This window comes from Coregonus clupeaformis, chromosome 11, assembly GCF_020615455.1.
Source record: "Coregonus clupeaformis isolate EN_2021a chromosome 11, ASM2061545v1, whole genome shotgun sequence".
Taxonomy (NCBI): domain Eukaryota; kingdom Metazoa; phylum Chordata; class Actinopteri; order Salmoniformes; family Salmonidae; genus Coregonus; species Coregonus clupeaformis.
Window position 1 is genome coordinate 17,553,710 of NC_059202.1, and position 14,320 is coordinate 17,568,029.

At 42.0% G+C, this 14,320-nt stretch overlaps 1 protein-coding gene across 1 annotated transcript in view; it reads left to right on the forward strand.

The window, feature by feature from the left end:
- The window catches only part of LOC121577110 (lisH domain-containing protein ARMC9), a 109,269-nt gene extending 102,746 nt beyond the window's left edge, over window positions 1-6,523 (forward strand). Inside the window, exon 25 of the mRNA XM_045223375.1 lies at window positions 4,758-6,523. Coding sequence (XP_045079310.1) covers window positions 4,758-4,780 — 23 coding nt within the window. The 3' untranslated portion in view covers window positions 4,781-6,523. The remainder of the gene's footprint in view (window positions 1-4,757) is intronic.
- The last annotated feature ends 7,797 nt before the right edge of the window (window positions 6,524-14,320 follow it).

The window sequence follows — 14,320 nt, forward strand, 5'->3', positions numbered from 1 at the left end:
AGAACGTCTGCTAAATGACTAAAATGTCAAATGTAAGTACTTCCCACACTGTCTTCTCAAAGATCAGAGATTGGGCAACGTTAAGATACTGTGTTAGCTTTATTAATTGCTTCCTGATAAAGCTATGACACGTCTTAATTAAACAGGGATAAGATGGATGGATGCATGGACAGTCTGTTGTTTGCGGTGTGATCTCTTAGTCGCTAGATAACATCTTGGGTCTTTTCTCTCTCTCTCTCTCTGTCTCTCTCTCTCTCTCTCTCTCTCTCTCTCTCTCTCTCTCTCTCTCTCTCTCTCTCTCTCTCTCCTTCTCTGTCTTTAAAGAATTTGCTATGATTATCTACAGGGTGGTGGATCTTCTACACTGTAGTTTAACATGACTCTATAGGGTGGTTGATCTTATGAACTGTAGTTTAACATGACTCTATAGGGTGGTGGATCATATGGACTGTAGTTTAACATGACTCTATAGGGTGGTGGATCATATGGACTGTAGTTTAACATGACTCTATAGGGTGGTGGATCATATGGACTGTAGTTTAACATGACTCTATAGGGTGGTGGATCTTCTACACTGTAGTTTAACATGACTCTATAGGGTGGTGGATCATATGGACTGTAGTTTAACATGACTCTATAGGGTGGTGGATCTTCTACACTGTAGTTTAACATGACTCTATAGGGTGGTGGATCATATGGACTGTAGTTTAACATGACTCTATAGGGTGGTGGATCATATGGACTGTAGTTTAACACGACTCTATAGGGTGGTGGATCTTCTACACTGTAGTTTAACATGACTCTATAGGGTGGTGGATCATATGGACTGTAGTTTAACATGACTCTATAGGGTGGTGGATCATATGGACTGTAGTTTAACACGACTCTATAGGGTGGTGGATCTTCTACACTGTAGTTTATCGTGGAGCCATCTGCCACAGTGTACTAATCAGCGTACAACGTGGTAGCTAATAGACACCCTATACATGGGCCTTTTTCAACATGATGGTTCATTATAAAGCCTGTCTCAGTCAGCCCAGAGATGGGGATCTCCCTCGTTGTTTTTACCAGAAGTGGTTCTGGACTATGCTCATTTGAAGGAAGCTTCAAAGTGTCAGGGATGTGATTGTTCCTGATTAATCAGGAAATCAGGGACTCCTGCTTTTCAGACATACTCCTTTATTATTCATTGAATTGACCCACCCTAAACCAAACCAGGAGTTTGGAAGTAATGTTGTCAGTAAAGTTTGTAATATAATAATATAAACGCCTGCAGGCTAAAGCCCAGGGTATGGATTCAGAGTCTCCATGAGATCCTAGAAGAACACATTGATTGTCTATTGTACATAAATCACAGTCATATATTTGAAATACTCTGATTTAATATTCAGTAATAGTTTTTGAAGTACTATAATTTAATCCCCAGTTTGAAATTAACTACTATCCTGTACTACTGTAAATAAAATAAATTCTTTATTTAATTTAGTAATATATTTGAAATATGTTAATGTAATAGTCTTGGAGGATTAATGAAGGATCTGTTCTGTATTTCTCAACCTTGTTTTTTTTACACAGCAGTATTTTGCTGCCTATTTGAAGTAGTTAGAATATAGTTTGGAATAGAAAAATGGAAAATGTAGCTCAGAAATGTAGCTCAGTTGGTAGAGCATGGCGCTTGCAACGCCAGGGTTGTGGGTTCGATTCCCACGGGGGGGCCAGTATGAAAAATGTATGCACTCACTAACTGTAAGTCGCTCTGGATAAGAGCGTTCTGCTAAATGACTAAAAATGTAAAATGTAAGTTCTATATTAGTTAGACCCAACCCGGTAATTAAGTAACAGCTCAAACTAATTTGTTGGAGACTAGTTCAAGAGACATCAAGGACCAGGTTTATAAGGAGTCACTGCTATGACTATGACTGTGGTCCTCTGTAGCTCAGCCGGTAGAGCACGGCGCTTGTAACGCCAAGGTAGTGGTCCTCTGTAGCTCAGCTGGTAGAGCACGGCGCTTGTAACGCCAAGGTAGTGGTCCTCTGTAGCTCAGCTGGTAGAGCACGGCGCTTGTAACGCCAAGGTAGTGGTCCTCTGTAGCTCAGCTGGTAGAGCACGGCGCTTGTAACGCCAAGGTAGTGGGTTCGATCCCCGGGACCACCCATACACAAAAATGTATGCACGCATGACTGTAAGTCGCTTTGGATAAAAGCGTCTGCTAAATGGCATATTATTATTATTATTATTATTACTAACAGAGCTGCTTCAGAAAGTCACTTAGAGGTGTTAGCTAGCCAGCCTTGACTGGGCAACCCAGTGCGCTGCAGCGAGCTACAGCAGCGAGGGCCGCCGGTGTTACTGAGCGGACAGAGACCTGGGTCGTGTTCATTAGTGCACACCGCAGCAAAACGTTTTTTTGCAACAGAAAACTAAAACCAGCATTTCTTATTGAAGGTAATTCAGGTAGTCCCTCTCTGTTTAAGTCCACTGAAAAAAAATGTGTTATCTTGTCGACCTGCAGAGCGCCGGCGGAGGCTCTCTCCCCCCGCTGAAGGCAATGACAGATCCCCTGTTGTGTTGCTGTGTCGAACAGAGCAGGTGGAAGAATGTGATGATGCGCTTGAATCTCTCTCTCACACACACACACACACACACACACACACACACACACACACACACACACACACACACACACACACACACACACACACACACACACACACACACACTGACCCACTTGCTCATTGATAATTGATGTGATGATGAAATATTACTTCATTGTGCAGAGGGGCTCCATTCTTTTCATAGTCACTAGAGGTATAGAAAGCACAGCCAAGCTGATATTCTTACTTACATAATGTTTTTACTTCCTGATACTGATACTGCAAAAAAAAAAAATCTTACAAAGCACTCAGTGTTGCATTCAGATCAACTGTTGCCTCGTTGTCATGCATTTTTGTAAGTACTGTTAATGGGTCGTTCCACCAGTTCAGTTCCTTTCTGAGAAGTGCAACTTGGTCAAAACAAAATCTTTGATTTCACCTCATTTTAGCATTATGTCATAAAGCGCACATGAAGCGCACTTCAAAAAAATAAAAATAAATACATTTTCCCATCAAGAGGTTAAATAAAAAAATGACTATAGTAAGTGCCTTTTTAAATACCAAATAAAGTAACAGGGTTTACTGGAACAGGGGTTGGAGATTTCATCTTAAATCAGCCATAAATCCCCTTGTCACAGGGGGAATGGAAGCTTGTTGTGTGCAACAGGGGAGTGACAATTGAATGCTTTACATTTATATGTATTTATTGTTAAAACATTTCTAGCCTGTGTATCTATGGGTAACCTAACATAGCAGGCGTAAAAGAAAAAGCCTGAGCGGAGTTCCAACCTGGTCTCATAGACGTAGCATAGTAAATGTACATCCGGGACACTCCAAATTAGTACGATATGTTACGTTTGGTCTGGTTACATGAGATATAAGTTTACTTAAGGCAATAACGAAAGTAGGGTCGTTGGTCGGGGTGGATGGGTCAGCGAACGTCTAGCAACCCAAAGATTGCGTGTTCGAATCTCATCACGGAGAATTTTTAGCTACTTAGCAACTTTGAAACTACTTAGCATGTTAGCTAACCCTAACCTTAATCCTTTAACCTAACTCCTAACCTTAACCCCTAACCCCTAACCTAACCCAGCTAACGTTAGCCACCTAGCTAACATTAGTGTTAGCCACCTAGCTAACATATCATACATTTAGCAAATTCATAATATATTGTACGAATTGCAATTCGTAACATATCATACTAATTGGAGTGTCCCGGATTTACATTTACTATGTTACCTATACCCCGAGTCAAGGTTGGGAATTCCCACATCCGGTTTCAGCGGAAAAGGAAGCTAGGTTGAATTAGCTGTATCCCTGAAAACCGGTAACATCCGGTTGTTGGCAACTCTGCTAAGGGTGATCTATGGGTAACAGGGTTGACGTGTTATGCTCGACCAAAAATAGTAGAACCAGCTCACATGCTTTTACACTATGATTTGACTATTAGTTGTTCAATGTTTCTTTTTAAAAAATATTTTAAAAGGAATAGTTTCACCATTTAAAAATGAGAGGTCAGTTCACGTAACAGGGTTGACCTTAAAATGAGGGACAGACGTAAATGAATCACTAATCATATGAAATATATAATAATGTTCAGAAATGACTATCAAAGCAACAAAATAACTAGGGCTTTACAATGATGGTGAAATGTTGGGGTTAAGTGGGTTAAAATCTTCCTAGACGTCACAGAGGGTACACAGAGGGATATGTAAAAATGCAGAATTGTGTATTTTATCCAGGCTGTATCACAACCCGGGCCGTGATTGGGAGTCCCATAGGGCGGCGCACAATTGGCCCAGGTTTGGCCGGGGTAGGCCGTCATTCTAAATAAGAATTTGTTCTTAACTGACTTGCCTAGTTAAGTAAATAAAAATAAAACGGATGTATTGAATTCTCCATGTGGTCTTTATTTAAAAGCACTTCATTTAATATAACAGGCTTTTAAAATTCAATATTGAGTCACAATATCTACTTACAATTTGGAAGGACGCAAAAGGCACTCTTTTCGCGGAATGGCCTTAATGTGCTGATGAATGTGGGAGGTCTTAACCCAATTACAGATCAATGCTAATGTGATGGTGATAATGATGGCTATGATGATGCTCCCAGTACCGCCACCTAACCCCCACTCCTTCCTTTTTGTCCCTCTCTGCTCTCCAGGCAGCCAGTCACACAGGAAGTGACAAGGACCTTTCACCACATGGCCGCAATATCTCCTGAGGAGCATCCAGCTTCCTGTAACTCCATCCGCAGGTTGTGATCATCCAGCTTCCTGTAACTCCATCCGCAGGTTGTGATCAGGGTCAGGGCAATAGAGAGGCTCGAGGTCGGCGGAGAGGTGGGGAGAGAACGAAGGAGAGGGAGAGAGAGAAGGCGGGGGGAAACAATGTGCAGGATTGTAGCTCGGGGTTGTAGCTTTCAACCTCGGTATAGAACACTTTGGTAACAACAACACGGCTCAAATAAGCACAACAACAACAACAAGCTCGCCCGATGCACCCTCTCTACCTGCCAGCTGGCCAAGGCTTTCTTCTCTTCCTATTCTCTCTCACTCTCTCCTGGAGATATGTCAATAAATACCACTGTGCTTGCTCTCCAATGTCATCTTAAACACATTGGACATAAACAGCTGCTGGACATTACATAACCAGCTACTGGACATAGAATTGATTCATTCTATGGTACCGTGTACATTACCAGCTACAGTGTAGTAGCACTATTGCTAACCAATGGCTGTGTCTCAATTCTGTTCGATAGTGTATCTTCCTCTCCTTGATTTCTTTCCGTCAAGATGGGTGAAAGGGTCGGTAGAGGGTTCCTTCCTGATATTCCACCTGACTGTTAGGACATTTTAGATGAGTGACCCATTGAGAAAAGAGAAAATTAATCTATTTATGGCTGAGACTATGGTGATGGAGTAAGGCTCCTTGACAGACATCTGGTCCAAAGTCTGACACAACGTCCCAGGGTTGAGCTCTAATAGTTTGATATAGGACAAAGTTTGAGAATCTTAAGAGAACATTCTGCTTCTTCACTTATTACCATGACAAAATTAAAAAACAACCTTAAAAGTTATTTCCTGCTGACTCTACGAACCCAGAAACGGCTCACTCCGAGTTGATCGTTACCAAGCTGAGCTTACCTAACCTCAGTTGGTTTCTAACACAGTTCCACTCCATTTGATTGCTGCTTTTGACAAAGTTCACTATTAAATATTCATAGGACTATTTGAAAGCACTGCATGTGGCCTCAGCCGGAAGTGCATTTTCTTGATATGGGCCGGGGATATCAGGGATATTTTCAGGCTCATGCGCTTGTAATACAAAGTGTTCTCCAGACCATTCCAGTTGTGTAGTGAGGTCAGGTGTTCCACAAAGTTATATGCTTGGCTCCATGCACTTTTCACCCTTACTGTGAAACGTTGAAATGTATGTTACACTCAAAACAGAATGTCCGTAAAGTAACATACAGCAAGAAGCCTTAACATCAATTTATAAAGGAAAGTTGTCTGTCAAGGCTTTGAAAATCAAAGTGAAGCTCAACACTTACCAACAATAGAACCAGAACAGCCATATGTCTAGTTACTTCACTTTAAATGGACAAACTGTTTCAATCCAAAGCAGAAACATGTATTTCATTAAATCAGACATTTTATGTTGATATACATTTCATCTAAATCTATGTGGAACTCAATCTATGTGGTACAATGAGTGGATCAGCGCATCAATATATATAAAAAATGACACAGTCGGTGTTCTTTTATGTGAAGCATTTTAAGATGTTCTAAAAAAATCTCTTGTTTGCTCAATTTCCTTTGTATTTTACACAGGGGTAAATATATTTTACCATTCTTAATGTGGTCCTCTGTAGCTCAGCTGGTAGAGCACGGCGCTTGTAACGCCAAAGGTAGTGGGTTCGATCCCCGGGACCACCCACACACGAAAAATGTATGCACGCATGACTGTAAGTTGCTTTGGATAAAAGCGTCTGCTAAATGGCTTATTATTCATATTAATGTTGTAAGACGCAATCAGATATACAAATCTCCAACTACCAATGTTCATGGCATGTACCATTAGACGTTCTAACGTAACTTTTTGTACGAGAGGAGTTCTGCAGTGGGAGGAATTACCAACCGAGCGTTACCGCAGGCGTGGGGTCTGCTACGGCCTTTGCTGAATACTTTCATTCATATACAGTGTAATGAATATATAATGAATCACGAAGGTGTTCATAACCATTTTCATAAGTGGCCTTCACTTTTCACAGAATGGAAAGATATAATGGTAACACTTTACTTAAAGCATCATAATCCATTGAAATGCATTATACCTGGAAGCTTGAAGTAAAATGTTACCGAAATGATTGTAATTCATAGATTCTGATATATATATATATATATATATATATATATATATATATATATATATATATATATATATTTTATATATACAGTACCTGTCAAAAGTTTGGACACACCTACTCATTCCAGGGTTTTTCTTTATTTTTACTATTTTTTACATTGTAGAATAATAGTGAAGACATCAAAAGTATGAAATAACACATATGGAATTATGTAGTAACCAAAAAAGTGTTAAACAAATCAAAATATATTTGAGATTTGAGATTTTTCAAATAGCCACCCTTTGCCTTGATGACAGCTTTGCAGACTTTTGGCATTCTCTCAACCAGGTTCAAAGCTGTCATCAAGGCAAAGGGTGGCTACTCTGAAGAATCTCAAATATAAAATATATTTTGATAGTTTAACACTTTTTTGGTTACTACATGATTCCACATTAGTTATTTCATAGTTTGATGTCTTCACTATTATTCTACAATGTAGAAAATAGTTTTAAAAAATAAAGACAGAACCCTGGAATGAGTAGGTGTGTCCAAACTTTTGACTGGTACTGTACATAAACAGGTGTCATAACTGATCATGACAGTATTTTACAACCAACCATACACTTCCCATTATGGACAAATCTCTCTTTTGTCTAAGATTTTATTTTCCTTCGTTCTATACGGATGCTTATAAAGAAACTGAGATTGAGTTACTTATTTACTAAGGCTTTTTTTTTTGTGTTTGTGAAAATCGAGTTGTTACGCTGGTGTGGATCTTCTCTTGACTTGTAAATGGTTGATGTTGGTTGATTATCTCTTTTGAAGGGAAATGTCGACTAAATGAATGTGTCGGCTTTACTTGGATTTTTGATCGTAATTCACTTTGAATAGCTGCTTTCATTTAACTTCTCATTATGTTAAATTATAGTGTTTACAAGAAAGACACAAAGATGAAGTACTTCTGTCAGGCTAGTGTACATTAGAATGTAGATTATCATCTGTCAGGCTAGTGTACATTAGAATGTAGATTATCATCTGTCAGGCTAGTGTACATTAGAATGTAGATTATCATCTTAGATCTTGATGCTGAAAACTATATTCCTCATTTTATCATTATGAACTATTAACTAAATTACATCATAGTAGTTATGAGGTTTTAGTCACATATAAAATCAATCACATAACGTAGACTACTTGAATCCGGGTGACATTTGAACTAGTCTTAATCTAGTCTTGAATTTGCCTTTTAATATTTGCACAGTCTCACCCATGCTTTACTGTACAATATTTCTGTAATATGTAGCTGAATTTGTGTAATAATGTATTTTGACACAGTAGCAATGATCTGTCATATTTCTGTATACATGAATTAAATAAACTTTGAAGTGTTAAATATGCTATTTGACACTTGTAACACTAAGGGTTGGTTTCCCGGACACAGAGTAAGCCTAGTCCTCCTACATTAAAGCGTATGGACCCCCTTAAATCTGGACCCCTACAAATCATCTGGGCTAGACAATCTGGACCCTTTCTTTCTCAAACTAGCCTGCCGAAATTGTCGCAACCCCTATTACTTGCCTGTTCAACCTCTCTTTCAAAACGTCTGAGATCCCCAGAGATTGGAAAGCTGCCGCGGTCATCCCCCTCTTCAAAGGGTGTAACACTCTAGATCCAAACTGTTACAGACCTATATCCATCCTGCCCTGCCTTTCGAAAGTTTTTGAAAGCCAAGTTAACAAACAGATCACCGACCATTTCGAATCCCACCGTACCTTATCCGCTATGCAATCCGGTTTCCGAGCTGGTCATGGGTGCACCTCAGCCACGCTCAAGGTCCTAAATGATATTATAACCGTGATCGATAATAGACAGTACTGTGCAGCCGTCTTCATCGACCTGGCCAAGGCTTTCGACTCTGTCAACCACCGCATTCTTATTGGCAGACTAAATAGCCTTGGTTTCTCAAGTGACTGCCTCGCCTGGTTCACCAACTACTTCTCAGATAGAGTTCAATGTGTCAAATCGTAGGGCCTGTTGTCTGGACCTATGGCAGTCTCTATGGGGGTGCCACAGGGTTAAATTCTCGGGCCGACTCTTTTCTCTGTGTATATCAATGACGTCGCTCTTGCTGCTGGTGACTCTCAGATCCACCTCTACGCAGACGACACCATTTTGTATACATCTGGCCCTTCATTGGACACTGTGTTAACAAACCTCCAAACGAGCTTCAATGCCATACAACACTCCTTCAGTAGCCTCCAACTGCTCTTAAACACTAGTAAAACTAAATGCATGCTCTTCAATCGAACGCTGCTGGCACCCACCCACCCGACTAGAATCACTACTCTCGACGGGTCTGATCTAGAGTATGTGGACAACTACAAATACCTAGGTGTCTGGTTAGACTGTAAACTCTCCTTCCAGACTCACATTAAGCATCTCCAGTTAAATTAAGCATCTCCAGTTAAATCTAGAATCTGCTTCCTATTTCGCAACAAAGCCTCCTTCACTCATGCTGCCAAACATGCCCTCGTAAAACTGACTACCCTACCGATCCTTGACTTCGGCGATGTCATTTACAAAATAGCCTCCAACACTCTTCTCAGCAAATTGGATGTAGTCTATCACAGTGCCATCCGTTTTGTCACCAAAGACCCATATACTACCCACCACTGTGACCTGTACGCTCTTGTTGGCTGGTCCTCACTACAGATTCGTCGCCAAACCCACTGGCTCCAGGCCATCTATAAATCACTGCTAGGCAAATCACTGCCTTATCTAAGCTCATTGGTCACCATAGCAACACCCACCCGTAGTATGCGTTCCAGCAGGTATATCTCACTGGTCATCCCCAAATCCAACACCTCCTTTGGCCGCCATTCCTTCCAGTTCTCTGCTGCCAATGACTGGAACGAATTGCAAAAATCTCTGAAGCTGGAGACACTTATCTCCCTCACTAACTTTAAGCATCAGTTGTCAGAGCAGCTTACCGATCACTGCACCTGTACAAAGCCCATCTGTAATTTGCCCACCCAACTACCTCATCCCTATATTGTTATTTATTTTGCTCATTTGCACCCCAGTATCTCAATTTGCACATCATCTCTTGCACATTTATCTTTCCAGTGTTAATACAAATTGTAATTATCTTGCACTATGGCCTATTTATTGCCGTACCTCCATAACTTGCTACATTTACACACAGTGTATATATATTTCTGTTGTATTTTTGACTTTATGTTTTGTTTACCCCATCTGTGTTGTTGTTTTTATCGCACTGCTTTGCTTTATCTTGGCCAGGTCGCAGTTGTAAATGAGAACTTGTTCTCAACTGGCTTACCTGGTTAAATAAAGGTTAAATAAAAAATAAAACAAATGTTCAGTGGAGATTCTCCATTGAAAATGCTTGTTAGTCCAGACTTGGCTTAATCTGTGTCCGGGAAACTGGTCCAAACCATAACAAATGATCGCAAACTTATTTTCTTAGTCTCCCTTTCAGGAAATGTTGAAAGGGACACCAATTGTCTTGCATCCCATCTCAAACAATGCATTACCATTAGCGTTATACACTCAGTGGCCAGTTTATTAGGTACGCCACCCCATGTTCACGAAAATTGGTTCGCTCTAACAGACAGTGAGGCACGGTGGCCGTGGCTTGCTATATAAAGCAGACAGACAGGCATCGAGGCATTCAGTCACTGTTCGATTGAACGTTAGAATGGGCAAAACGAGTGACCTGAGTGACTTTGAGCGCGGTGTGATCGTCGGTGCCAGGCGCGCCAGATCCAGTATCTCAGAAACAGACGGCTTCCTTTTCACGCACGACAGTGTCTAGTGCAGCGGTTTCCAAACTAGGGGTCGCGACCAATATGGGGTCGCCTGATATGAAAATGGGTTCGTGGGAGAATTTCCAACCCCCCCCCCCAAAAAAATAAATAAAAGAAAAACATTCTAACCAAATAAATGGATATTATAATATCGTCTTTGTATCTCAAAATCATTGTAACGTGGTTAACCTTAAAAATCTAAATTCAAATTATTCAAAACTAAAGATAAATTCAACCAGAGAGCGCTTAGATCATGGGAAAAGGCAGCACTTGACCATTGCACTGGAATCATTCCCACGGTGAATGGCTAAGCCTGCTACGCTATGAAACCACACACTACTGCAGAGACTTTGATATTACCGGAAGCAGTTGATAAGGTGAAAACAATGTGTGGGGAGTCATCAATACCTTTGTCAGATAACAATGTTAAATAAATCATTCATAATATTGCTAGCGATCAAGAGGAAGCTCTGACTGAATGACTCAAACGCCCCAGCTTATGCTCTCCAAATGGGCATTAGCTGTGAGGGCAGAGATGCCCATGCATTGACTGTTGTTCGCTATACATGTCGGGGGATGCTATACACAAGGACATATTGTTATGTCTCGCGATTCCTGAGCATGAAACGGCACATGGGGATGTTCAGTGTGCTGCGTGGATATATTGACGAGAAACAGATTCCATGGGATCGAATGGTGGGCTTTTGCACAGATGGGGCTCCCATCTATTATGGGACGGTGGGCAGGCCTCCACACTCTAGTTATGAATGTGTCTCCCTCTGCCATATGGACGCATTGTATGATACACCGAGAGCAACTGGCGGCAAAAGAGCTGAGCACAGAACTCTGAGATATACTGCAGCAGGTAACATCGATTGTAAACGACATCAAACCACATCCACTGCGTGCATGCCTGTTCGCAAAACTGTGTGGAGATATGGGATCAGAGCATGACAATGGTCTATTTCACACCAAGGCTTGGTGGTTATCGAGGGGGAGTGTTGGAAAGATTTTCGAGGGGGAGTGTTGGAAATGTTTTTTTTACATCCATTGTGAATGACAACAGTTCGATAACCATTGTCATGTTCCGTTTCCCAAATATGTCTGTTATATAGGCAAGGAGACACATTTTATTTTCTTTACACAGAAAGTCAACTAAGTCTGTTTTCTTACGTGTAATGAAAATAAAATGTGTCTCCTTGCCTACGTAACAGACATATTTGGGAAACTGAACGAACTGAATGCAAGCATACATGGAAAATACAAAAACATTCTACGTATGAGTGACCGAGTCAGTGGATTCAGAGGAAAGAATTCTGATTGGAGAGTCTTTCAAAAGCGAACCATGCCCCCTTCCCTCGGCTGTGCAAGTTTCTAACAGAAAACAGTTGTGATGACTGCGCACCTCCAACGCTTGGAAGAGCACTTTGGGACCTACTTCCCAATCCGTTTGACTGTGATCCTGGCTCAGTTGACATGCTGGTAAGTGAAATCGAACAGCTGATTGAGCTGCCATGTGACCGAATGCTACAGACAACGCATTCACGGGTCACTACGGAGGAGTTTTGGTTCCTGACTCAGAGGGAATACCCTGCCGTCTCCCTCTGAGCATTAAAACTCATGGTATCCTTCGCCAGCTCATATCTGTGTGAATCTGGATTCAGTGCTCTTGTCCGCATTAAAACCAAATATAGATCCAGGTTGGCTGCTGAGGTGCATAATGTCAACCACACCCCCTGATTTTGAGAAGTTCCGATGCGACTTGCATCAAACCACACCCATCTCATTAGTGGTGATGAGATAAGAGATATTATGTCAGACTCATTTGCAATTCACTGGTACATGGTGAGTTGAGAAGACAATCAGAAATACTGTTAGAATGTTTTTCATTTGACTGCCATAGCCCCAAATAAAAAAAGTAAACATTGGCTGTTAATTACATATGTATTGTTCACATGGTTGGGGTCGCAAGAATTTTCAGATATCAAAATGGGGTCGTGGGCCAAAAAAGTTTGGGAATCCCTGGTCTAGGGTTTACCGACAATGGTGCGTCAAACAAAAAACGTCCAGTCAGCGGCAGTCCTGTGGGCGAGAACAGCTTGTTGATAAGAGGTCGAAGGAGAATGGCACTGCATCGCAGCGCTAGCTGGGCCACTAGAGGAGAATGGCACTGCATCGCAGCGCTAGCTGGGCCACTAGAGGAGAATGGCACTGCATCGCAGCGCTAGCTGGGCCACTAGAGGAGAATGGCACTGCATCGCAGCGCTAGCTGGGCCACTAGAGGAGAATGGCACTGCATCGCAGCGCTAGCTGGGCCACTAGAGGAGAATGGCACTGCATCGCAGCGCTGGCTGGGCCACTAGAGGAGAATGGCACTGCATCGCAGCGCTAGCTGGGCCACTAGAGGAGAATGGCACTGCATCGCAGCGCTAGCTGGGCCACTAGAGGAGAATGGCACTGCATCGCAGCGCTAGCTGGGCCACTAGAGGAGAATGGCACTGCATCGCAGCGCTAGCTGGGCCACTAGAGGAGAATGGCACTGCATCGCAGCGCTAGCTGGGCCACTAGAGGAGAATGGCACTGCATCGCAGCGCTAGCTGGGCCACTAGAGGAGAATGGCACTGCATCGCAGCGCTAGCTGGGCCACTAGAGGAGAATGGCACTGCATCGCAGCGCTAGCTGGGCCACTAGAGATCCTGGTTCGAATCCAGGCTCTGTCGCAGCCGGCCGCGACCGGGAGACCCATGGGGCGGCGCACAATTGGCCCAGCGTCGTCCAGGGTAGGGGAGGGAATGGCCGGCAGGGATGTAGCTCAGTTGATAGAGCATGGCGTTTGCAACGACAGGGTTGTGGGTTCGATTCCCACGGGGGGCCAGTATAATTTGTTTTTTATATATATATACAGGTAAAAGTCAGTAAATTAGAATATTTTGAAAAACTTGATTTATTTCAGTAATTGCATTCAAAAGGTGTAACTTGTACATTATATTTATTCATTGCACACAGACTGATGCATTCAAATGTTTATTTCATTTAATTTTGATGATTTGAAGTGGCAACAAATGAAAATCCAAAATTCCGTGTGTCAAAAAATTAGAATATTGTGTAAGGGTTACATTTTGAAGACACCTGGTGCCACAAACTAATCAGCTGATTAACTCAAAACACCTGCAAAGGGCTTTAAATGGTCTCTCAGTCCAGTTCTGAAGCCTACACAAACATGGGGAAGACTTCAGATTTGACAGCTGTCCAAAAGGCGACCATCGACACATTGCACAAGGAGGGAAAGACACAAAAGGTTATTGCAGAAGAGGCTGGCTGTTCTCAGAGCTCTGTGTCCAAACACATTAATAGAGAGGCAAAGGGAAGGAAAAACTGTGGTCAGAAAAAAGTGTACAAGCCGATAGGGATCACCGCGCCTAGTCAAGATTGTGAAAAAAACCCCATTCAAAAATGTGGGGGAGATTCACAAGGAGTGGACAGCTGCTGGAGTCAGGGCTTCAAGATCCACCACCAAGAGACGCTTGAAAGACATGGGTTTCAACTGCCGCA